At 50.0% G+C, this 25,835-nt stretch overlaps 2 protein-coding genes across 6 annotated transcripts in view; both read right to left on the bottom strand.

The window, feature by feature from the left end:
• Positions 1–1,937: 1,937 nt before the first annotated feature.
• TMEM222 (transmembrane protein 222) lies at positions 1,938–13,234 on the bottom strand. Its single transcript, XM_001917712.6, has 6 exons — positions 12,841–13,234; positions 7,728–7,812; positions 5,980–6,011; positions 4,451–4,547; positions 4,235–4,365; positions 1,938–3,035 (listed from the first exon to the last, which is right to left on the bottom strand). The coding sequence occupies exons 1-6, from the start codon at positions 13,032–13,034 to the stop codon at positions 2,948–2,950; spliced, it is 627 nt and encodes a 208-aa protein (XP_001917747.3). The 5' UTR covers positions 13,035–13,234; the 3' UTR covers positions 1,938–2,947.
• Positions 13,235–21,735: 8,501 nt separating this feature from the next.
• The window catches only part of WDTC1 (WD and tetratricopeptide repeats 1), a 63,119-nt gene continuing 59,019 nt past the window's right edge, over positions 21,736–25,835 (bottom strand). For all 5 annotated transcript variants that reach the window (XM_070260650.1, XM_023635343.2, XM_023635350.2 and 2 more), the window contains 2 exons: positions 25,314–25,506; positions 21,736–23,758 (listed from right to left, as the gene is read on the bottom strand). In XM_070260650.1, the coding sequence (XP_070116751.1) occupies positions 23,561–23,758; positions 25,314–25,506 (391 nt within the window). In that variant the 3' untranslated portion in view covers positions 21,736–23,560. The remainder of the gene's footprint in view (positions 23,759–25,313; positions 25,507–25,835) is intronic.

Raw genomic sequence — 25,835 nt, forward strand, 5'->3', positions numbered from 1 at the left:
CATCACAGAACCAGAAGGACCTACAACTAGAATACACAACTTTGTACTGAGGGGGCTTTGGGGAGAAGGGGGGAAAATATGCTCCAAGTAGTACAGCCTCCCTTAGACACTTTCACTGGCAGAAGTCTTACCACCTCCCAAGAGAGTCCAGCCTCCTTGTGGGCTGCTCAACCCCTCAGCCCAACCCTCAGGACCCCCACCTGGCTCTGACTCTCCTTGTCTTCTGCATCCTTAGAGCCTTACCTACTGACTCTGCTTCCTGTCCCTTCAACACCCTGGTCCATTTGTGCTCCCTACTCCTCAACTGCAGAAGGCTTTTTGCCCACTCCAGGGGGCTCAACGCCTTTGCACTGTAGCTAGTCTCTAGGCAACTTTCCGCAGTTAAGAGGCCCCAGATCTGGGTTAAAATTCTGGCTCTGCCACATGGTCCCCCGTGGCCTTGGATCAATGACAATCTCTGTAAGCCTCACTCTCTCCCTTTATAAAAGAGACAATAGCAGCCATCACATAGGACTGTGTAAGAAGTGTTTCCTCTTTCTTGCCTCCAGCTTTCATTCTCCATTCTTGTCAGTCACAGCACCCCAGTCCTTTGGAGAAACAGTCCCTCCCCCATTTCCCTCCTCATGCTCCAGTGAGGCCATCTTGCAAGTGGCTCCAAGCGGAGGCTCTGGGGGCCCGGCTGCTGGATTTGAACCTGGTTCCTCTTCCTACCTGTGTGACCTTGAACAAATCACTTTACCTTTGTGTGCTTATTTCTTCATCTGTAAAATGGGGATGATAGCACCTATCTCATAGGGCTGTGGTGAGGATAAATGATACTTTATTACAAGGCCTAGCACACAGCAAGCACTCAACAACTGTCGGTGATTTTTATGGCACCTATTTATGTCCTGTCTCGCCAAGGCTAACTTAAAGTTCTGCTGGGCGGGAACAGAACTTTTTTCTATCCACTTTGCTGTGGTCCTCCACACTGGAACTTCTCCCCCAGCCAACTCTCAGATGGACCCAATATGCAAAACAGATTTTGAAAATGGAGTTGCTCTAAAGTGGGGAGGGGGTCACCTCTGCCTCACCCTGAAGAAAGCTCAGGCTTGGAAACCACAGCACTGCAGAGTCTGGGATGAGCTGACAGGCATCTGATCTAGGGCCCTGAAGGCCAGCAGCTAGAGCTGTCCTCAAGGCCATCCTCAAGATGAACACAAAGGCTCTTCAGGATTCAGAGACCAAATCCTTTGCTAGTTCCAACTAAAGTGATACACGGTATAGGGCAGGGTTAGGAAAGACTTCACCAAGGAAGTGGCTTTTAAGCTGGGCCTTGGGAAGGCAGGCCATGATTTCAACAGGTGGAAAGCAAAGGACCAGGAGTGGGCAGGTGCTGGAGAACAGGTGCTGGCCTGTCTCACTGCAGAGTAGGTGCATGGAGAGTGAGGAGCCTGCAGGGCCTGGAAAGCCAGAAAGTGGAGGTACCAAGGAACACGGCAGTGAGCAGACCATTGGGGCTCAGCCTGAGGAACATGGCAACGTGATTGATGGATATGGCGGAGGCCAGGGGCTGGGGTGATTCTCTTGGCTTATCTCAAATTGTGTACCCCTGGTTGAGGAGACAGGTCCAGGCCTCAGGTCTTCCCAGACCCAACTCCCTATCTGGCTGCCAAGTTCTTCCCAACAGGGAACATGGCAGGGGTTTCACAGTCACCTGCCTTGAGAAGAAAGCTTTGGGATACTGGACGTGGGATGGTGGAGAACTTCCACAGCCTGGGCGCAGGGTAGGACACACCAGAGGGATGCTGATGTCCATGTAATCACCAGGCACTGGACAAGGACTCAACCATGACCCAGGCAACCAGACCCCTTGCTGCAGGGGCAGGGATACCCAAGGACACCAAGAAGATAGGAGCTGAAGGGGCGAGGGGGCCACTGAAGGACAAAGCACCATCTGGAGTCAAAACTCTTTATTATCCTGCCCCAGGAGCCCACACAAAGGAATCCATGGAACAGGGAGAAGGCGGACAGCACAGCCCCTTTCCACAACTTGAAGAGAAGAGGGAGCCATGGTAGGTGGGAGGAAACAGCTCCCCTTCAGCTCCCTGATGGCACTGGCTGCTCTGACGGCCCCCCAACATCTTGGGCCCAAGGGTGCCATGACCAGCGTGAGGCCCATAGCCGGGACTGGGGCCAAGCTTTGTCTACATTGTTCTGATGGACACGGGGTCACTCTGGACATGTCAGCGTCACTCATCTCTCCAGCCTGGCTGGAGTACCCCAGGCCCCGAACTGCAGGGGCAAGTGGGCTCAAGTGCTCAGAGGCCCTGGGAGATTGGGAAGAGGGAGCTGCATGGACTGGAGGACTCCAGGAGATGGGGCACAAACCACCCCTACTGCAGCTTCTGACAAATATCCAAAGCGGGGTCCGTCCATCCTCCTGGACCATTCTAGAGGCCAGTGGTGAAGGCCCCAGGGCAGCTTAGCTTATGGAGACTTCTTGGTGTACCTGACCCACCCCGGAACCAGAGCCTCGGCAGGAGGACGGGCTCCAAATCCAGCTCTGGCTCCTGTGCTGCCTTGGCTGGTGGGTCCAAATGTCCTCCCTTCCCCTACCAAGCACTGGACTGAGGCAGGGGGAGCCCAGCAGGCAGTGGCAGGAATAGCTCTACAGAGGCAAGCTAAGGCCCTTTCAACAGACGAACAAAGAAGGTGCCTCAAGGGCAGGGGTCACAAGCCTGGGAAGCAGGGTACAGGGAGCGTCTGAGTGACCAGTGAGACACAAAAAGCAAACACCCCGCCCCATGCTCATCCTTACCCCTTATTCCAACCACCTAGCCCAAAGCCCTGGGTCAAAACCAGCAGGCCCATCCCTGCCTTTTGGGGTGAGAAAAAGAATCTGGAACCAAAAGGGGTGGCGGCTGCCTCCTCAGGAGCCTGGTGGTCCAGGGCCATGCGGTAGCCATCACCGAAGGTTAAAGACCAGGCTGATGGTTAGGATGATGCCCAGGAGGAGGACGAAGGGTAGCCAGGTCTTCACGAAGGCCCCAACACTGATGGAGAGGAGAGAGATGGGAGTGACGGTGAGAGGGGCCCAGTGAGTGGGCGTGCAGCCCAGATCCCTTCCATCCACAGACCCAGACAGGGCTGCTGCCCTCAAGCAAGTTCCTGGAACCACTCCCTCACCTCCAAACTTGGTCAATCAAGGGATTGAGCTGGGCCTGGCACCCACTACAGAGAACCACCAACTAAGGTCCTGGGCAGGGGCTGTTCCAGGCTCTTGGTGGAGATGTGACACCTTGCTAAGTGGGTACAAGAGACGTGCCCACCCTCTTTGGGCCTCACTAGCTCCATCCACAATCACCCTTTGTCTGGGGAAATGTCTCCAGTGAGAGGACCAGGAACTTGAGTCTGGGTGGAGAAGCCAGGAGTGCCCTCTGCCCACAGCCCTCATAATGGGGCCCACTGGGAGGGGAGGGGTCAGCAAGAGTTAGCACAATGTTGTGGCTGGAGCGAAAGGGCTGGAGTCAGGGCCCTGGGTTCAACTCCAGCTCTGCCTCAGTCTCTGTGTGACCAGTCTCAGCGGAACTCTGAAAGCCTTTGGACTAACAAAAAGACCCCTGAGTCTCCTTTTCAGGAGCTTGTAATGATGAATGCAGCTAGAAGAAAGGCTGGAGAGGCAGCCAGTTTAGCCTAGGTGTGTGCTGGCTCCCAAGTGGGTGGGTTACTCAACCTCTCTGAGCTCCCCTTACCTCTAAATTGGGATTGCCTTTGACCTCACAGGTTGTGAGTGTGTGGCTTCAAATGTCCTCCAAAGCCACAACTGGGGCCCACCTGCCCAGAACCCTGCCTCTTATGAGGGATCCTGGGAAGGGACCCGGTGGGATGGTCACCTACCCCTCTGTGAGGGTCTACCTCTCCATTTGACCTAAGCAAAGGGCTCTGTGGGCTCATAGCCTCCCCGAGGAGCCAAAATCATTATCCCGATTTTACCAAGGACAGTTGCAGCTTAGAGAAGCCAAGACAGTTAGGTACCCAAGATCTGTGAGCAAGTGACAGAGCTGGGCTTGGGACCCAGGTAGAGCTGGACTTTAGCCATCTCTCCCTCCACCAGAACTCATGAACCTCCATGGCTCCAAGCAGCATCTGCTTTGTCCCTGCTGGCTGAAGGACTCCAGAAACAGCCTTGCTGGGATCCCTGGGAGAGCAGCCCAAGGGAGGGCGGTGAGTGACAGGTGGATGGGCAGCTCACCTGACATACTTCCCATAGAGCAGGCAGAAGAAGCACAGCGTCACCATGTTCCAGTTGGTGCTGTTGTTGTAGCGCATCAGGTTCAGGGCCAATGCCACATGTGAGTGGCAGTTGTCACAGCAGAGATTATGCTGGAGATACAGGAAGGGTTGGGTCAGACCGGGCTGCAGGGGAGTCTCCCAGCCTCATTCCTGCCCCCAGGAGTGGTCCACCTACCATGCGGTGCTTGTACTCCTCAGAGGCATCATGCACGCCTGTGTCCCACGCATTGGGCCCACTGGCATACACCTGAGCAGGGTCCAACTTCCAGTACCTGAGGAGAGAGAGGGGGTTCTGGGCACTGGCTCAGCTCCATGAATGTTCCCTGATGCCTGCTCTGTGTAGGGCCCTGAGCTGGGTGCTGAGGCTGCAGGGGTCAGTCAGGTCCAGGGAGAGCCGTGCAGCAGACAACTGTAACACAGTGTGACATGCCCAGTGCCAGGTGGATCCTGGGGAGGATATGAACTAACTCAGTTGGGGGGTGACACCTGAGTCCAATCCGAAGAAAGAGGGATTAGCCAGGCGCAGAACAGGGACTGGGTGTTCTAGGCAGAGAGAATAGCTTGAATAGAGGTAGAGGCACAAAACTGTGCAGCGGGTACCAGAAATTAAGTAACTGGGCACTGCTGGAGGATTCAGAGGGAGGAACAGGGTGATAGGATGTTGGAAGGTGAGGCTGGAAATGCAAGTGGGGCCATGTTGTGGGGGACTCGAATGCCACCCTGAGGAACTCATCCATCAGAAAGTATTCTCCCCATCAGCCTACATGGGAGACCTGGTTGAGTGGGAGAGCAGCTGGTGGAGCTAAAGCTCATAAACCTTAAACTGAGTGAGACCCCAAAGGGTCTCAGGCCAGGGGATGCTGGGAGGTCAGAGCACCATCTGGCTGCTGTGTGGGGAATAGCTTGGTGGAGGAGCCCAGAGATATGGGACCAGTGAGAAACCAATGTGGCGTGGACTGGGGGGCTGGAGGGTTCCTTCCTGGAAATGGATGCCCTTAAAACTGTCCTGGAAAAGCAGCCTGGCAGTAGACACCCAGCCCAGAGGCCCTTGGCCCATGTTTCCACCTGCCTGTCAGGGAGCCCTGCTCCAGGCCACCTCTGCTGTGTGGGACACCAACCCCACAGGCCCCAGCCCTCCCGGGTGCAGCCTCGGGCAACAGAGCATCTGATGCTGTTCTGAGCACACTGATGACTGAGGCGTTGTCACCAGACCCACAGTGAGGTGGGTCCCCAAGACAGAGGAAACGAAGTCTCCAAATCCCAAGCAAACCAGCAATAGCTCCCAGAGGGCCTGAGCTCCAACCAGAACTTTCCAGCAGAGTTCTAAACAATGCCTCCCTTACACCTTAAATGGCGGGTTCGTTCCTCGAGGGGCAGGAGAGAGTCTAGGTTTTGGAGTGAGACAGACCTGGGTAAGTCCCAGCTCTGCCACTTCCTGTGTGATTTTGATCAAGTCCCTTCCCTTCCCTCATCCTTCCAAAGGAGTGGAAAACATGACCTTGCAGAGCTGAGGCAAGGCCTAGATGGCCTGTGGGTAAAGGACCCAGCCAGGGACTGGCACAGTAGATGGTGGACCCTGGCTGTCCCTCCCCTCTCCAGATCCTCAGGATTCTGGCTCCTGCTGTGCCCCAGAAGGCCTGGCCTGCTACTCTGGGCAGGAGGAACCTGGCCCTAGGGTCAGTCCCACAGATGTTCATCACTTACTTGGCAGGCTTCCCAAAGGCCATGTTGTCTTCCTGTTGAGGGACAAGAGCAGAGATCAGTGGGGAACCCGCATCCAGCTTGGAAGATAGACCTGGGTCGGTGGTGAAAGTGCAGTGACTTAGAAGGAGGTATGTCGGGTGGGCAGAAGTGGGGTCCGGGCCCTGCTCTGGGGCTGGCACAGTATCTGAAGTATCTTCTGTGGGAAGAAGGCAGCGCGGCAGGAGTACACAGAGCACGGGACCCAGAGACCAAAGACTTGGGGTGCCTGCTGCAACTGCGCCTTTGTGTGGCTCCTAGGTAATTCTCCCACCCTCTCTAGGACTCCTTTTCTCCAAGTTCTATGGTCAGTCTCTGATATTTTTTTTTTTTTAGAATTTTATTTTTTCCTTTTTCTCCCCAAAGCCCCCCCGGTACATAGTTGTATATTCTTCGTTGTGGGTCCTTCTAGTTGTGGCATGTGGGATGCCGCCTCAGCGTGGTTTGATGAGCAGTGCCATGTCCGCGCCCAGGATTCGAACCAACGAAACACTGGGCCGCCTGCAGCGGAGCGCGCCAACTTAACCACTCAGCCACGGGGCCAGCCCCCTCAGTCTCTGATCTTTGATCACAGGTAGGCAGTTTCCTTCATGGCATGAATGATGACACCCTCTGACCTCCTGACCCGACAGTGGTGGTCCACATGGAGCCTTTCTCTGTGTCTGGCAGTATGACTGCATTCAGAGCAGGACTGTGGGGGCTAGGGCTCGAGAGGCCTCCTTTGAGGGAGACAGTACAGCCAAGTTCTAGACCTGCCACATAAGATGTGGGATACAGGGGCTGGCCTGGTGGTGCAGCGGTTAAGTGCGTACGTTCCGCTTTGGTGGCCCGGGGTTCACCAGTTGGGATCGCAGGTGCAGACATGGCACTGCTTGGTAGGCATCCCACATATAAAGTAGAGGAAGATGGGCACGGATGTTAGCTCAGGGCCAGTCTTCCCCACCCCCCCCCCCCCAAAAAAAAAAGATGTGGGATACAGGAGTCATGCAGGGACAGATTCTGGGTTCAGAATCAGGAAGATCCTGCTGACAGCTGGTCAAAGATGAATTATCATAAAAGTATATGGCAGTGAAACTAATAGATATGAAAGACCTTTGTCATGTTAAGGTGAGCATGACAACTACCAACATAAACAGATTGGTGCCACCACACCCCTTCATTCCAGTCTCTGATAAAGATGAAGCTGGAACCTTGAAATAGGCAGGATGCTGCCTGCTCATCTGGAGCAAACTCACTGCACCCATCTTGGGCACACCCCCAGGGAAGAGACCTGAGAACACAGCTGGTTCCTTCTAGAAGGCCCACCCCTTCTTCTCCATGGCCATCCCCAGGGAACCATGTCAGCCTCCCCTGTGCCCCCACCTTGTGACTCCCACCTTCTGAAGCTCCAGAGATGTGGTTCCTGGATGGTTTGACTCTCCACTCTTGCCTCTAATCCCTACCCATGTCTCGGTACCCCAGGGGTGGACAAAGGGCTGGGTCAGTTACTTAAGAATCCTTCTGGCCACGCTGCCCTCCCGGCCTGTCCTGGAGGCAAGAGAGGGGGGAAAGGGGTCAAACATTGGTGAGGAGCAGAGGGCCAGGGAGAGGACTGCATGGTATCTGCATTCTTTTAGGTTTTGGGGAGATAGGAAAGGTGCCTACAGGCAAGACAGGCCAACCTTCCACTTAAGCCTTGGAAACCTCCAGAGTGGAGTGGAATGGGCACTCACCGAGACAAAGTAAGGGCCAGCGAAGTCCCGAATGACTCCTGTGGATGTGCAGATGCCCATGTGACCAATGATGGGGAAAAACCACCTGTGAGAAAAGAGGACAGGGAAGGAGCAGAGCTTAGGGTGCCTTTCAGCCAGTTAGACAGATGCTGGGGACACTCTATGCAGTGTTAGAACATGTGTGACTTTTGTGATGATCAAGGTGGCCAATTAGGGTGGCCAGAGGGGCTGGGGAAGCACAGAAGAGGGGCAAGAGCAAATGAAGAGCACAGTGGGATACCACAGCACCCCTACAGAATAGCTATAACTAAAAACACGACAACACGGAGTGTGGTGAGGATGAGAAGCAAACGGAACTTCACTATGGGTAACAGTATAAATTGTTTCTACCACTTTCGAACACTGACAATATACTCTACACCTCAGCAATTCCACTTCAGAGTATACACCCAACAGAAACAAATACTTGTATCCACCAAAGCCATGCAGAAGAATGTTCACAGCATCTCTCCTCAAAATAGCTGGAAACATTTGTCAAAACTCATTGAACTGCACACTTAAAATGTATGCACTTTATTGTATGGGAATTATATCTCTATAAAGTTGATTTAAAAAATAACTGGAAATAATCCAAATGTTCAACAATAGCAAAATGACTGAGTAATTTAGGGTATAGTCATACAATGAAAGGGTAGGTAACAATGAAAAAGAACAAACTTCTCCTACATACAACACAGATTCTTGTAGATATAAGGCAGAGTGAAAGAAAACTTACGCAAATGTACATACACATTATTCTGCTTACAGGAAGTTCAAGAAAAGGCAGAAGAGGTGCTAAAGGGCAAAAGAGGGGTTATTTCTGTGGTAGAAGTGACTGGGAGGGGCACAAGGCAGCCCTCTGGATACTGGAAATGTTCTCTGTCTTGACCTGGGCGACAAGAGTGTATACACACAGAAAAATTCATTGAGCCGTATACATAGGATTTGTACACTTTATATTTTATACCTCAATAAAAAAGTTAAAAAAAATAGGTGGAGAAAGGCATTTAAACCAATCTGTGGGTGTGGGGGAATTCAGGCAAGTCTTCCCTGAGGAAATAATGAAGAAATAGTAGGTGCAAGGGTAGAGATCAGGACAAAAGCATGGTGTAGTCCAAGAACTAAAAGTTCAAATTCTTAAAAGCCATGGGCATTTTTACAAGACCAAATCTCAGATGGACCCCGATAGGCAAAACACACAGGAACCCAGATCTGCCTGTAGTCTGAGAACCACGGCTCTACAGGGCCTAGGTGCTGGAGGGACTGATCCAGGTTAAGGACTCACGGGAAAAGACTCATGGGGCCAGCGGTCAAGTGCTGGTCTGAAGGCTGCACCCTGTTAAGGAGGTCAAGGCAAAACCTACACAGATGCAGCTCAAGGAAGCTTTTCTGTGGGGCTGGGGCAGTCAGCAAAGACTTCACAGAGAGGGTGACTTTTAACCTTGACCTGTGAAAGGACAGAATGTCAAGAGGCAGGAAGCAAAACTTCGAAGCAGCAAAGTGGTGCATGTGTCTGGAGAATGGGAGTGGGACTGGAGTGGGCAGTTCAGAGGCTATTCTGGAATACTGACAAGAGATGATGGTGATCCTGACCAGAGTATTGGTGGTGGGATGGTGAGAAGCAGATGGATTCAAAAGATCTTTTTTCTTCTTCTTCTTCTCCCCAAAGCCCCCCAGTACATAGTTGTATATTCAGTTGCTGGTCCTTCTGGTTGTGCTATGTGGGATGCTGCCTCAGCACGGCCTGACGAGCGGTGCTAGGTCCATGCCCAGGATCCAAACCTGCTAAACCCTGGGCCACCGAAGTGGAGTACGCGAACTTAACCACTGGGCCATGGGGCGGGCCCCTCAAAAGATCTTTAAAAGGAAGACTGGGCAATTTTATGACGACAGTATAGAAGTCTTCCGGGTCTGCAGCCTGAGCACCTGAAAGGATGGTGGGGCCAGAGTGGTCTTTTGAGAACAAACTTCAGATTCCATCATCCTCTTGCTTAATATTCATTAACAGCTTCCTATTACACTTATACCTCAAACTCCCCCAACAGTTTGGCCCAGTCACCTCACTCCTCTCTCTAGCTACGTGGCCCACTTCTGGTTCCTCAAACACGCCAATTCCTCCTCACTGCTTTTTCTGGCATTTGCCCAGCCCAGAACACTCTTCCCCTAGACCTTTGCACACCTGGCTGCTTCTCAGCATTTAGGCCTCAGCTCAACTGTCAACATCAGAGGTCTTTCCTGACCATGCCTTCTAGAGTAGCCACACACAACCCTAGGCACCCCAGACCCCATTACTCTGCTCTAATTTCTTCCTAGGATCTACTACTATCTGAAATTATCTTGTTTACTTGCACGGTTACTGTCTGTCTTTCCCCACTCGTGTGTAAGCTCCAAGAAAGCAGGGATTTTCTCTTATTTATTAGCCTAGCTCCCGGGCAGTGCCTGGCACACAGCTAGAGCAAAGTACTCATTACTAAATGATCAATGAATGAATGTCCTGCATTTAAGAGTGGCGTCAGGCTCTGAAGTCAAACCTGGGTTGAGTCTTAACTTTGTTTTGGGCAAGTTACTCATTCCTACCTCTGTCAGTGAGAGGCAGATAGCAATAATTACCTCAGTGGGGGGAGGGGCTATTGTGAGGATGAAATAGGACATGCTTGCGAAGTACTTAGCACACTTCCTTGCACTTGGTAGTTGCTCAATGCTGTCATCATGAGGTGTTCAATAAATACTTGCTATCTGATTGGCTGGACTGGCGTAGAATAAGTTGCTGAAGACCCACAGTGGCCACAGGACACTCAGAATTATGGGAAAGTAGATGCTCTGGCTTCTCAGACTCTGATCTCAGGACCCATCCCCCTCTCCTGCTCCCCACTCCCCAATTCTTTTCATCTGGCTGGAGAGAAGGTCTGGGTTTGACCAGTATTTCACATACCACAGCTGTGCCAGCAGCTGCTGATGGAAATTAAGAGTAAAGGCTGGAGACAACAGCAGAGCCCTGTGCTGGGGAAGCCCCACAGAGGAAACTCTCAAAGTTTCTTCTATTTACTGAATGAATGAACAAATAAGTTACTGACCCTGGAGCTCTATCTGGGAAGGTAGACTACGTCAGTAGAAAAAGCCTGACGCCGGCTTCTAAGCCTTTATTTCCTCATCTATAAAAATGGGACGACAGTATCTATTTTCATTGGGTTGATGTAAGGACTGAACAAGAGAGTGAATATAAAATGTTTAGAATAGAGCCCAGAGTAAGTATCCATCTTAGCTGTTTTTATTAGTAACAGTAGATATTATCTGGCTTTTTATGCTTAATTATCAACATCTCTTGAGGGAGTGGACAAATCTTCGGACTCAGTTGCCTCCTCTCTGATCCTCCGTCCAAGGACACACGACAGTTCCTTGTGCCACATCTAGTCCTAGTTCTGCACTCCAGGTCAGCAATCATCACAAGGCACTATGATGGTTAGTTCACTTGTCTCTCTCCTGCTGGAGGGTGAGTCCTTTGATGGGAACATGAGCCCTTTGACAGGGGCACTATGGCTCGTTCATCTTGGTCTTATGAACACCTGTACACAGATCTGAATAGAAATGGGGTGTGAGCTGCTTCTGGCCTAGATGATTGGGGATTGTGGTGCCTCTATCTCATGATGCTACCAGCTTTCTGAAGAGCAGAGGACCGCACAAATGTGTTATTGAGAATAGAGAAAACCCAGAGATCTTAGGATAGTAAGAAAGGTTTTAGCAAAGCCAATATATTCCCTGACTATCCCTCCCAGGTATTCTCACATTAACATTTTTTTCTTCATAGCACTAATCACTATCAGCAGTTCTCTTATTAACTTACTGCGTATCTCCTTCTACCATGACTTAAACTCTGTCACAGCATCATATCTGCTTTATTTACGACTGTATATTCTTATCACCTAAAACTACTCTAGGCACTTAGGAGTCACTTAGCAAATGTGTTAAAAGAACACTGAATGAATCAACGAACACTCTCCTAAAAATTTTATTTCTAAAGGACTCAGACTTGGATGTTCTTAAGCAAATGCATAAGCATCTTAAAATGCAAAACAACTTAAGTATTTTAACATTAATACAAAAATTAAGGTCGTTTTAGGATCAGCAACATATAAGGCCAAAAACGATCCCTTCTCCACACCACTTGGCTGTTTTTGAAAGAAGGAAAAAAATCTATCCCATCAGGTGAGAGTGGATAGGATGCAGTCATAAGAGAGCAAGTTATGGAGTCAGAAGACTGAGTTTGGGACACATTTGCTTATAGAGTGTAAACCTGATCAAGACATTAATGGTACAGGAAGCTCAGCTTCATCATCTGAGAAGAGAATTCGTACCTTAGAAAGTGGCTGTGAAATTCAGAGAAAATGGGTGTGAAAGAGCTTGGTCAACTGTCCAACACTGTGAGGAGGAGTTATTATCAGCTATCAAGGTTGAAGCAGGAGGGCAAACAAGCTCCCCCCACCCAGGAGCTGCGGGCTAAAAGGCAGCAGCACTACCAGAAAACCTGCTCTCTCTCCTGACAAAGGCTAATGCCGTAGAAAGACCTTGGTCTGGGAGGCAGACACCCCAGGACCTAAATCCGTTTTGCAACTGAGATGGTGGTCCTTCCAATGGTGACATCCAGGAGCCAGTGTGGTCCCAACCAAACTCCCACTTGCCTCTAGACCCACCAGGACGTCTTGCGTACGGGAAGTAATCAGCAAGCATTTGCTCAACGAATGAACAAACCAGTGAATACTGAAGACGTCTCCTCAGACCAGGTTAGGGGCCCCTCTTCTGCACGCCCACAGGTCCTGAGCTTGCCAGCCACAGAACCTTTCCCGCCGGCCTACAACTGTCCTTCTCCTCGACTAGACCAGGTGTGAGGAGGGCGGGGAGCGTGCTCCATCCGTCCGCAGAAACCGGCACCGCGCGGGTAGCGGGGTTCTGATGCCTGGGTGAGGCGTGAGGGCCAGACCCGAGGGAAAGGATTGTTGCGCGACCGGGCCGGAAGCTGGCCCGGGGCCGCCCGAGGTTGCCGCGCGGGCCACGGCTCTTTCCGACCCTGGAGACTCACGTGAGCACCGGGATGGGCGTCCACACCACGCAGTAGGGGAAGCGGCTCCGCTCCACGTCCATGGCGCCGCCGCCCGAGCCGCTAAATTGCTTCTTGTCCGTCTCGGCCGCCGTCGGCACCTCCACTTCCGCCATTCCGGGCGGGGGTGGCGGCGGTGGCAACAGGAGCGGCGAACTCCCTTCCGCTTCCGCCATGGTGCGCTAGCCCCGCTCCGGCCGGCCCCTGCTCCGGCGCCTCTCGCCGTGGCGTCACTTCCCGCAGATGGGGGTCCGCCCGGTTTGGCCTTCCCCCCGGGAATTGAAGCCCGGTCCCTCTGGGCCCTGCCTGCTTGGCCCCCCTCCTTCTGCGCCCGCCAGCCCCGCGTGTTTGTGCCTACACTGTACGGCTGCGGAAGGGATGCCCTCAGGCAGCGCTCAGTCTAGCGCAGGAGACCAACCAAGAACTCTATAATTCAGTACGCTGGGGGCTCCTAAAAGGTGTAGTGCAGTCGTTATTTATTTAGCACTTCTTAGGTGCCAAGCACTTGACATACATTGTTTTTAATCCCCATAATTAGACATGCGAATTTAGGTTATTTTCTCCAGGTTACAAGTGAGAAACTGAGGCTCAAGCGGTGAGGTGAGTGGCCACGTCTCAAACCCAAGTTTGTCCCTCTTGTCCTTTTCATCGTGTGATCTTTCACGAGGTAGTGGTAGCATAAAAGGACAGACTGAAATATTGTGTGTAGAAGCAGGGGAGATTTGCCTGAAGATATTTGAGCTGAGTCGATGTTTGCCAGCTGGCACGGGTGTGGGGGTGGAGGGATGCGTGCAGCCGTGCAAAGAAAGGCCTTGCAGAGCACAGCGTGCAGGAGTGTGAATATCACCTTGGCTGGAGTAAGTCACAAGCCTTAGATGTGATCCGATCCCTTCATTGTATAAATGGGAAAACTGAGGCTCAGGGAAGGGAAGTAGTAATTGTCTGAGATCACACACAATCATATAAAGAAGCCAAGCTGCAATCTTGGATTCTTTGGGCTTTTTAAAGAATGCCAAAATAGATAAAGAAAATGGAATCTGCTAGGGTGGAAAGGGGTAATGGAGGGACAAGAAGGAAGGCAGCAGCTAAAAATCAGGCTAGAGGGAGGTACGGACAAATCCATTCAGGAAGGTGGGAGCCATACCTTTTGGGGGAGGTCTTTCTTCTGTTCAATTACCCTCCCTCCATGCTGATCTGTAGAAAGCCTGCTGTCCTGTTTTTAGCACCTAATATTTTAATGCCTTTTGGGGGGTATGTCTGTCTCTGTTATGGAACTCTAAGGTCCTTGATTTCAGTAGCTAGCACAGTTCCTAGGGCAGAGCAGATGCCTACTAGATGTTTATTGACTGGATGTTTTATAAAGGCCTCATAGATATCAGAGCTGAAAGGATTCTAACCCACTCAAAATTCTTTGAGTATATTTGTGCCTCTCCTGTGACTCAGGTGTAGTGTGTGATCCTTGAAGAGCAACAACCAGCGTCTAGCACAGGGTTTGGAGCAGATTAGGAGTGCAGTATATTTGTTGAATGAATAAATTGCATTATCTCTTGACTCAGTCACTATAACTATCTAATCTCTTCTGGATCACAGGCTCTGAGGAAGGTCTTACATGTTCCTCTACCATCACTATCAACCGGTAATTCTAGCACAGGGCTGGTGGGTGCTCTTTAAACATTTATTGTATGTATGGATGAATAAACAACTAAAGTCAGTCTTTCTTAGGGCCTGCCACAAATCTGGTAGTACTAACACAAGTACTGCATTTCATCTGACAACCTTCAGTGGCTTCCCATTGTACTTCGAATAAAACACAAATATGTTACCATGGCTTATAAGGTCCTGCATCTGGACCATGCCCTTTTCTTACTTGTTCACTATACTACAGCCATCCTAGTCTTTTTTCAGTTCCTCTCATGTGCATGCTCTTTCATTCCCTAGGAACTTGGCATTGTTCTCCTCTGCCTGAAATGCCTCCCCCTGCTTAAACTGGCTAACTCCCACTCATCCTTCTGGTCTCAGATTGTTACTTTTCTCAGAGAGTCCTTCCCTGGCCACCCAGCCTAATTAGAAAGCCCCTGTTAATCTCCCTTGGAACACCTTGTTCTTTTCCTTCATAGCACATATGTACTGTGGGACTCCCCCACTAGGCTGGAAACTCCTTGAGGGCAGAGACTATATTTGTCTTGTTCATGTCTGTAAACCCAATGCCTTGTAGTGTCTAGCACATAGCATTTGCTTAATAAATATTTGTACATGGAATGAATCGCAAATACTTACAAGGTTGGTGTCACATGCTGGCTACAATCTGAGGGCAGGAACCGAGTTTATCACCTGCTACCTCTTGGTGCCCCTAGGTTTTTTAAGGGGCCCATGGAGGTTGGTGGGCACAGTGCTCAGGAGTAGGGTCTGACTAGAGAGCCCTGGCTCCCCTCCCTATAGCCTGCACCATCCTACTCTTGAGCTACACAGCTGCAGAAGCAGAAACATGAGGAGGGCTAGGTATCTGGAGGGAGAAGCTAGCTCCTTCTCTGGCTGCTCTGGGGCCTCTCTCCTAGGCTTGTCCTCCACCACAGCCTGTCCACCAGGGCCCCTTCACACGTACACATCACCTTGGTTCTCTCACCCAATGTGAAAGCCTCCCTGGCCTGTGCCCTTGCCTCCTCTGCTGCTGCCACCCTGTCACCCACAGACAGATGGGAAATCTCCATCAAAGACTAACCCTTCCTTCCAGGCTCAGAGGATCACAGCAGGGTCCTGGAAGAAGCTCCTCTAACAGTGAGCTCAGGAAAGGATTGATAGGGCTCACAGCTACCCCTCCCCCCAACACACACACCGACCTAAAATAGGAATGACCATCTGGATCCACTTACAGGGCTGGCTGGGGGAGGGAAGGATGGCAGAGCTGGAACTGTCAAGATGGGAAAGCTTCGAGGGTAAGATGCTGCTTGTTTGAAGGGTGAACTCGGGGCACATCCTGTCTTGGTGGGAGTCTGGGCACCCCCTCAACTGGCCCCATGTACGAGTTGCCAGGGCTTACATACTAAGTCTCTTCCCTCATCTCAGCATTGGAGGCCCCCATGGTCTGGCCCCAAACTCCAACCTTCTTTTCCAGCCACACCTCTCACTCTCTCCCTTGGGACTTGCTTGGAGTAAACCTCACTGGGCTGTCTGCCCTTCAGAGAATGAGCCCTGCACTTCCTGCCTCGTGTCTTTGCTCACACTGTTCCTTTAGCAGAATGCCCTTCCCCTGCTCTCCTATACCACCTTCAAGGTTTCTGGCAAATTCTGCCTCTTTGCTCCCAGAGCACGAAGGCTGTGTTCCTACCTATTGAATATTCATGTGTACTTGCATTAGCATTAGCTGTTTACATGTCTGTCTCCCCCAAGAGACTGTAAACTCCTTGAGAAGGGGACTGACTGGATCTATTGGTCCCTGTAGCCAGCACAGCACCTGGCAGATAAGAAGTGCTCAGGAATGTCACTGGAGCTATTTGTTAACCATAGATGGTCTCCTTAAGGGCTCCGGGGAAGAATCACCTCAATCAATAACCCAGAGAAGCAGGGGCGAGCCGGGGCGACTGCGGTGCAGGTTGGAGGAACTGCTGGGTGTGATGCAGTGTGTGTGTGTGTGTGTGTGTGTGGAGTGTGAGAGGGCAGTGTCCTCTCTTCTGCAGCCTTTCTGCTTCTCCGTTCATTACCTTCTCTGGCTCCTGGAGACTGGGATTCTCCCCATTAAGCCCTAAACTGTCTTCCAGGATGGCTCCAACTCTCTGTGGTGGCAAGGGGCCATTTTGAGAACAGACCCTCTGACCCTTTAGAGATCAGTTTACAAAACAACTTTCTTCTCCATTCCATTTTGTAGATGGGCAGACTTACCCAAGAAATTAGAAAGCGCAGCTAGGACCAGAATGGAAGTACCCTACTCCCAGGTGGGCAGTAAAGCATTCAGGAGTCAGTCAGCAAGCCCAGTGTTTGAACCTTTTCTCTGTCAGGGTCATCATACCTTGGGAAAGTAACTGAACCTGTCAGGGCATCAGTTTCCTCATCTTTAAAATGGGAAATGATAATTCACATCTTGTAGGGTTTTTGTAAGGTTTATTTGATAGGCTATACCAGAACAGTTCATGGCCCAAAATAAACACTCACTGTTAGCTATTATAGCAGTTAAAACCACACATCTCTATTGTAGGACTCTTAACCACTTAAAAAGCACTTTGATGCACATAATCTCACTCTGATTTGGAGCCTCCTTACAATGCGGTGAAGTAACCAGAGCAGGTATCGTGACACCCATTTTACTGATGAGGAAAATGCACCTGGGGAGAGCTTCAGGAACTTTCCTGAGGTCTAAGCATATATTAGACAGAGTTGGGGTTCTGAACCTCAACTCTGGGCTGTCTCTGCTGGTGACCACTTTTAGGGCCATTAAAGAATGAGGCCAAGACCAGCCTGAGATTCTGTAAATCACCATAAAACTATGCAAACTATGGCATCATTAGGACTAGGACCTATTTTATATATATAAAAAGAAGTGGGTCGGGCACAGGAGGCAGAAGAACAAGGCCAAACAATAGAGTGCCTCATGGCTGCCATTGTGGCACTCGCCTCTCACTAGACACAGGGCTTGGCACACGGCAGGGCATTTGATGGCAGAATATACTGGGGAGGACTCATGGTCCCAGTGAAATCCAACATTCAGGGACCATGAACAACCTCTGTACTTGCTATTCCACATTTTCCACATTTTCCAGATAATGTGGAGGCTCCAGGAGGGCAGGGACTAGTCTGCTGCGTGCATTTTCATTAAGCCAGTGACAGGACATAGGAGGAGCTCAAAAAGTATCATGACACCAAATAAGAAAGTGATTTTTAAAGAACTGGACCAAGAGTCAGAGATTAAGGATCCATTCCTGGTTTTGCTTCTAATTCACTGGGGTCCTTAGGCAGCCCATCCCTTTCTACTGCCCCTTTGGAACTCATTGTCCCTGTTTGTACAGTGTGGACATGGGGCTAGATCAGTGTTTCTCAGCTCTGGCCATACATGAAAATGAATCCTAGGTGCTTTAAAATAATGGATGGATGCCTGGGCCCCACCTTAGACTAATTAAAACAGAATCTCTGGGTGGGGCACTGGTAATTTTTAATGTATCCTGGGCGATTCTGATGTATACCCAGGGATGAGAGCCTCCAAGCTAGATGCTCTCTCACCACCTTTTAAGTTTTGCAACCACATTTCAGCATGCTCCTGAGCATCCAACACCAGCAGCAGGCCTCTGGGGCCATACCTGCCCACCACAAACACACAGGTCCCAATTCTAATGTCTGTTTTCCTGTACATTCACAGTATGGGCTTATCTGAGCCCCAGGCTCTATCAGCATGGATAGTCACACGTGGAAACATGTTAAAATTGGAGTACCATGGATCTTTTTACTGTCTCTACAGTTTTGCCTTTTTCAGAATGTCATATAGTTGGGATCAGGCAGTATAGCTTTCAGACTGGCTTCTTTCACTAAGCAATATGCATTTAAGTTTCCTCCATGTCTTTGTGGCTTGATAGCTCATTTCTTTTTATTACTGAATAATATTCCATTGTATAGCTGTACCAGTTTGTTTATCCACTCACCTTTTGAAGGACTTCTTGGTTGTTTCCAGCTTTTGGCAATTATGAATAAAGCTGCTGTAAACATTTATGTACAGGTTTTTGTGTGGACATAAGTTTTCACCTCATTTGGGTATAAATATTGAGAGTGATTGCTGGATCCTAGGTAAGACTATATTTAGCTTTGTAAGAAACTGCCAAACTGTCTTCCAAAGTAGCTATGCCATTTTGCATTCCCACCAGCAATGAATGAGAGAATTCCTATTGCTCCATTTCCTTGTCAGCATTTGTTATTGACAGTTTTTTGGATTCTAGCCGTTCTTATAGGTGTATTTTAGTATCTCATTGTTGATTTCATTTGCAATTCCCTAATGAGATAATGCTGAGCATCTTTCATACGCTTATTAGTCACCTGTATATCCTCTTTGGTGAGGTGTCTATTTAGATCTTTTGCCCATTTTTCAGTTGGGTTTTTTTTTCATAGAGTTTTAAGAGTTCTTTGTATATTTTGGATACAAGTGCTTTATCTGATGTTTTGCAAATATTTTCTTGGTCCTTGGCTTATCTTTTTCATTTTGTTGATTTCATAGAGAAGTTTTTAATGAAGTCCAACTTATCAATTTTTTCTCTCATGGATTGTGCTTTTGATGTCGTATCTAAAAGTGCATCGCCAAAACCAAGATCACCCAGATTTCTCCTATGTTTATCTTCTAGAAGTTTTATCCTTTTGTGTTTTACATTTAGGTCTATGATCCATTTTGAGTTAACTTTGTGAACTGTGTAAAGTCAGTGTTTAGATCCATTTTTTTGCATGTAGATGTCCAGTTGTTCCAGCACTATTTGTTGAAAAGACTATCCTTTCTCCATTGAATTGACTTTGCTTCTTTGTCAAAGATCAGTTGACTATATTTGTATAGATCCACCTCTGGGTTCTTTATTCATTCCATTGATCTTTTTGTCTATTCCTTTGCCATTACCACTGTCTTGATTATTGTAGCTTTAGGCTAAGTCTTGACGTTGGGCAGTGTCAATCCTCCAACTTTATTCTTCTTTGACTTTGCTATTTGTGTTGGCTATTCTGGGTCTTTTGCCTCTCCATATAAACTTTAGAATCAATTTGTTGATATTCATAAAATAACTTGCTGAGATTTTGACTGGGATTTCTTTGAAGTTATAGATTAAGTTGGGAAGAAATAACATCTTAATAACATTGAGCATTCCTATCCATGAGCATGGACTATCTCTTCATTTATTTTGATTTTCCTTGATTTCTTTCCTCAGTTTTGTAGTTTTCCTCATATAGATCTTGTACATATTTTGTCATATTTATTCCTAAGTAATTCTTTTTTTTTTTGGTGCCAATGAGGGCTGAATAGGTGGAGCACAGGGGATTTTTAGGGCAGTGAAACTATTCTGTATGACAGTGATGGTGGATACATGACATTATGCATTTGTCAAAACCCATAGAATTGTACAATACAAAGAGTAAATCTTAATGTAATCTATGGGCTTTAGTTAATAATAATGTATCAATATTGGTTGGTTAATTGTAACAAATGTACCACACTATTGCAAGATGTTAATAATAGGGGAAACTAAGCCAGGGAGAGAGGTGGTATATGGGACTCTCTGTACTATCTGCTCCATTTTCTATAAGCCTAAAACTTCTCTAAAAAAATAAAGTCTATTAATTAAAAAAAAATAAAAAAGGAGTACCAACTCCAAATGAAAGGGAGCCCCTGGTGAAGTCTTCCACTGGCTCCTCCTTGCTTACAGTATCAAGCCTACAGTCTCACCAAGCACAGGAAGTCCTCCACAGTTTGACTGCCTCTCCAGTCCATAGGCCGCCCCATCTCTACAGTGCAGCTGAACTGAATCACTCAGGCTCCATGAGGAAATCTGGGACTTTGCACTACTCCCTTCGCCTAGAACATTGTTCCTCCCTTGCCTGGTCTGCAAATGTCTTGAAGAAGCTTCTGCAGACTTCAATTTGGGAACACAGAGGAATACCAGCCCACAGCACCTGCTCCATAACACCACCTACTGTGCTTCTGGCAGGACTTCTTTCCTGTCTGTCTCCTGCACTAAACCGAGCATACCCTGCTGACCCCAGCCTGATTGTTTCCAAATGTAACAAAGAGACGAATCACAAAATTTCAGTAGTGAACTGAAACTATTGTTTCCACAGTACTGAGCCACAGTTCCCAAACTGTACATCAAGGCCCCCTAGGGTGCCACAGCAAATTCACAGGGAGCACAGTAGGGTATTTTAAATTTGAGAAGTACTCAACACCTGTTGGCTACCAAGAGAACTCCTAGCTCAAGGTAGTTTCATCATTAGGTCACGCTACATTCCTTTGATTAAGTCATCTTTGAGAACCTGGGTTTTTAGCGGTCGCTGTGATAAAAAGCAAATGAAAGTCAATGTGGAACAGGAAATAAGGGTGGTGATGTCCAATCTGATTAGAAAGTTTGACAAGTTTTGCAGTGCCCAACAAGCTGAGAGATCCCATTAGTCGTTGTAGTTATTTAAGAATGAAATTAAAATAGTTTCTTCTAATTTATATGTATTATTTTTTTAAATGATGACTGACTTAGTAGGACATAAATTGTTATTGAGTGATTTGTGCTTAACTACTTAATAAATTGAACTGTTAGGTATTTCTTGTGGCTTAGGGGCTCCATGAAAACATTACTGAGACACTAACAATGGGGTGAGTGCTATGAGCTGAGAAAGTTTGGCAATCTCTGTTCTAAGAAATCCTCTAATCCAGGGCACATCAAAAAACTGCAGGCTGTGAAATCAATTTAGTGGGTTACAACCAGCATTTTTTCTCCTTAATAAAGTAGAAGGGCAAATAGAAGACATTGCATGTAGCAAGGGTAAGTATTATTGTGTCTAACTTATGCTCATTATATACATACAAATAAGCATGGGTATCTTGGGTCACAATGTAAAACATATATTTCCTGTTTGGGTACGGATTTAAAAAGTTTGAAAAACCACTAAGACTCCAACCTCCTTATTTTACAGATGAGAAAACAGCCTGGAGAGTGAAAGCTGATTGTTGCAAATCACAGCCACCAGTGCTGGGCTCTGCACTCGACCCTGCTAGGCTGGGTGACAACTCCTCACAGGGACCCTCCAAGGCAGGCCTCATTCTGCCTGGTAGAGGTGTGGTTACTCAAAGTCACAGAGCTACAGAGGTGAGGGATCAGATACCCTTACTTTGGTCCCAAGACCCATTTGCTCCCCACAAATGCCACCAGCCACACCTAGAACAAAATGGTTTTAATCAATTGCGTCACCCTCACTCTCCTGGGAGCGGAGCAACAAAAAGGCTCGGCTCCTGCCCCCAGAGGACAGTAAGGCTTATGTGTCTCTCCACACTGCAGGGCCCAGGCTGGGCAGGCAGGGTGCAGGGGGCAGGAGGGAGGGAGGGAGGGTGGGAGGCAGGGAGAGGGGAAATGGTGGGTGGCTCGAACACAGGAAAGCAAAGGGGCCCCTGTTGGTCCTTGGGCCCCAGGGCCCAGCCCCAATTCTCCCGCTCTCCCCTCCCTGGCTGGAGAAAGGTCATGGAGAAGAGATAGGGGAGCAAGTCCCAGCAGCAGGAGAAGCAGCAGCAGCTGTTTCCTTCACCAATAAATATACTTCATTACCAAGCTAGAAGAGAGGGGTGGGAGGAGGGACAGGGGTGGGGAGGAAGGGGGAGAAGCTGCCACCTGTGTTGCTGGGATTAAAGCAATGACAAGATGGTGCCAGACCCCCCACCACTGTCCTCGGGCCCCCTGTCTTCTTAAAACTGTGAAAAAGCTTTTAACATGGCCCTTCTGTCTCTAGGGCTGCTCTGAAGCCTGACTGAGAGGAGGCACCTGGCAGAGACAGGCGGGGAGGGAGGGCGGGAGGGAGAAAAGAAGGGAGGCTGCTTCTCCCCAGAGGCTGCAGCTGGAGGGCTGCGGCCAAGTAAGCACTGAGGGGAAGTGGGAGGGAGAGGGCAGGAAGGATGAACCAACTACCAGGAGCAGCTCTGAGCTGAGAGCCAAGGGGGCAGAGAAAGGGAGGCTTGGTGAGTGGTGGGGTGACCATTGCATCCAGTGTAAAGCTTGGGGCTGCTGAGGAGGGAGGGAGCTGAGTTGGGGACTTTCCCATCCAGAGTGGCTCAGGAGACCCACCCCTCTCCCCCCAGAGCAGCAGGGACAGAGAAAAGCCATCACTTCTTTGGTCTTTGTGGCGGCTCAGCATGTGGGGTGGGAGGGAGGGCAGAATGGGCTCTTAGCAGGGAGCGCCACCTCAGTGAGAGTAGGCCTGGCTGGGAGCTCTGGCAGAAAGGTCACAGTGAGGCTGAGGAGCGCCCAAGAAAGGAGAGTGGCCGTAGTGTGGAAGGGCTGGGACGGGTGGATGGGATATGGTGTGGTGCCCTACCCTCTGCCAGGCCCTCAGGAAAGGCTGAGCCCCAGAGACGGTCAGTGAGAGCAGGTGCAGGGCCCAGAACCAGTGCCTGGCAGGAGGGAGAGGATGCTTTACTGCGACCAGGCAGTGGCCTGGCTTTGCCCACTCCAGGGCTCCCATCCTTCCGTCTGCTTCCACCCTGACACAGTAGCTCTGGAGGGAGAGTGGGACCCCATCCTTTTTCAGAACCTTCCCTGAAGACCTCAGGTAGAGTGAGCCTTTCCTGCCAGGGAGCAAGTGTGGCAGCAGGTCAAGGCTGGCCCTTATGGTCTGGGAATCTGGGAATTCCACTCCCCTTTCTGCTGCCAACTGAAGGGTAGGACAGTCCTTGAAGACAGCTTCAGCCCTTGCCTCCCCACCCAAGGCAGGCCGAGCCCTCTAGGGACATGGAAGCGGGAGGTGGGGGGCAGATGGAGGGGCTTCCCCTCCTGCTCTTCTGCTCAGGGCTGGGACCAGTCAAGGGGCAATCCACCCAAAAGTCTGAAAGCCAGCAAGTTGCAGCAACCCCCACCCCCAATGCCAAACTAACAAACAAAACAGGGGAAATGAAAAAATGGGGGTGAGGAGACAAACCAAAACAGAACCCCCTGACCTCCTGCCCAGGTGGAGGGTCCAGCCAGTAGCAGGGGCTGGAGACCAGGGCTAGGAGGGTCTAGCTGGGCCGGCACTGCACCTGGCCCTCAGAGCTGTCCTCATCGTCAGAGGCCCCAGCACCCCCACTGCTCAGGCCTGTGATCCGGTAGCCCATGTTGAGCAGCATCACCTCCAACGGGTCTGCATTCATGCGCCGCTGGTTGGCCTGGGAAGCGCCCTCCATGTCCTCTACAACTCGGCCTGTGAGGTCTTCACTCTGGAGGGGAGGGACACATACTATTGGGATGTATGTGCAGGGGGGTGGGGGACACATACACACACAATGAGCTATACATATGGAGGGGGGATGTATATACCAGGAGATGTATATGGGTATTCCATCGGTTTACCCATATGTGTGTATGGGTGGAGGCGAACGTGCATACTGGGATATATACGGGACACACATACCACATCTATGTGATGGAGATGAGATGCCACATGGGGTTATATGTTTGGGGGGTCCACATGGTAATATACATTGGGAGGGGACAAAACACACTGGGATACATATTGGGGGAATACACAAACCAGGGTATACACAGGGGCCCCACAAAGGAAAATGCTGGGGACACAGCACATCAGGATATATATGGAGGACTCATACATGGACATGTATGAGGGAGGACTCACCCCAGGATATGTTGGGTACACACACTGGATCTCAGAGTTGGGGGTGCAGACATACTCCCCCAATCCCACTCTTTACTGTTGCCGCTCCCAACAACCCTTGCTTTTTTTTTTTGGTGAGGAAGATTGGCCCTGAGCTAACATCTGTGCCAATCTTTCTCTGTTTTGTATAGGGACGCCGCCACAGTACGGCTTGATGAGCGCTGTTTAGGTCCACGCCCAGGATCCAAACCTGTGAGCCCTGGGCTGCCGAAGTGGAGCATGCAATCTTAACCACTACACCACCAGGCTGGCCCTGCAAAAACCCTGTCTTTATCCTTCTTTTCCTCTCCCCTCAACGGAGGGTCCAGTAGGCTTGTCTCTTTAAAATTTGCAGCAAATTGCCTTTGGAATTAGATATACCACTTGACTTCTGTTTTGCCAGCTGGGAAGAGGGAGGTGGTGGGGCAGAGGGTATGAGAGGCCTCAGGCCGGCCTGCCTGGCTACACACCCTGGGAACAGAGGGGACCACACTGTCCTAAGTGTCCCTGTGGGCTGGACACCTTACAGGTATCACTTCTTTAATCCTCAAAGCAACCTTCTGAGGTAGCGCTGTCATTTCCATTACAATGTAGATGATAAAAACCTGAGGCAGAGATGGTTAAGTCCCTCAGGCAGTGATTGAAGAGCCCAGGATTCAAAGGCAGGCCCATCAGACTCCAAAGCCTGCATACGTCCCATATGACTGAGAGACTGGGCTTCTGGGGGACACACCACAGTGGTATATGAGGGGTACCTAAGGAGCCATGATGTGTGCTGGAGCTGGTCTGTTTCCCTCCCCACCCTCCCACACGTGTCCTTGGTTACTGTGTCCTGTATGTGAATCTCAACCTTGCAGCTTGCTCAAGAATATGCCCCTTGAAAGCAGGAGCCAACTCTTGTCCCTAGAACTGCCCACTGCATTTAGAGCCTTCAGAACTTGATGGCTCCCACCTTCACACATCCTTGGGCCCTGGAGTAAGAGCTCACTCATTCTAGCAGCTTCTACTCTGCGTGACTCATGTCCCTTCCCAACCCTCACAGCCTCAGCTGGAGGCCTTGTGCAAGGTCCATCCCTACCTTCCTCCCTGTCTGGCTTCAGCCACCTTGTTTACACTCTCACCTCTGGCCGGGGGTTCCAGAGCCGCACAACAGGGTCGATGCCGCTGGTGGCTAGGAAGCAGTAGCTGGGGTGTGGCTGTAGGCAGTTGACGATGGACTCATCCCCCTGGAGCACGCGGACCAGGTTGGTGGTCTCCTTTTCCCAGATGAAGAAGGAGCCATCGTCAGAGCCACTGACGATGTATTGAGCGTTGCTGGCAGGGGGGCAAAGGGCAGGGAGGTCAGGTGGGGTACTGCCCTTCAGCCTCAAGTAGAGGCTGTGTGGCTGAGGGCAAGGGGGAGCAGGGAATTCTGGAGCCACTCAGACCCCCGAACTCCCACGCACGTGGTAATCCCCTCCATACTGCAGAGCCCTAGTCACGGTTCAACTGTTCTCTTGAACTCAGGTTCAAGGATTGCCTGGGTCTCTACAAGATACTCTCCCCCAAAGTACATTATAAGCTCCTTGGGTACCAGGATTGGATCTTGCATCTCTCAGGTCTCTGGGGACACCCTTGTCTAAACCTTCTCTCAGTAGTACCAG

Source organism: Equus caballus, chromosome 2 (genome assembly GCF_041296265.1).
Source record: "Equus caballus isolate H_3958 breed thoroughbred chromosome 2, TB-T2T, whole genome shotgun sequence".
In the NCBI taxonomy this organism is placed as follows: domain Eukaryota; kingdom Metazoa; phylum Chordata; class Mammalia; order Perissodactyla; family Equidae; genus Equus; species Equus caballus.

Coding starts and splice junctions, on each gene's coding strand:
- TMEM222 (XM_001917712.6), bottom strand. CDS start 13,034: ATGGCGGAAGCGGAAGGGAGTTCGCCGCTCCTGTTGCCACCGCCGCCA. Junction 7,813..12,840: donor ACGCCCATCCCGGTGCTCAC/GTGAGTCTCCAG, acceptor CTTTTCTCACAG/GTGGTTTTTCCCCATCATTG. Junction 4,548..5,979: donor GCCTTTGGGAAGCCTGCCAA/GTAAGTGATGAA, acceptor CTCTCTCCTCAG/GTACTGGAAGTTGGACCCTG.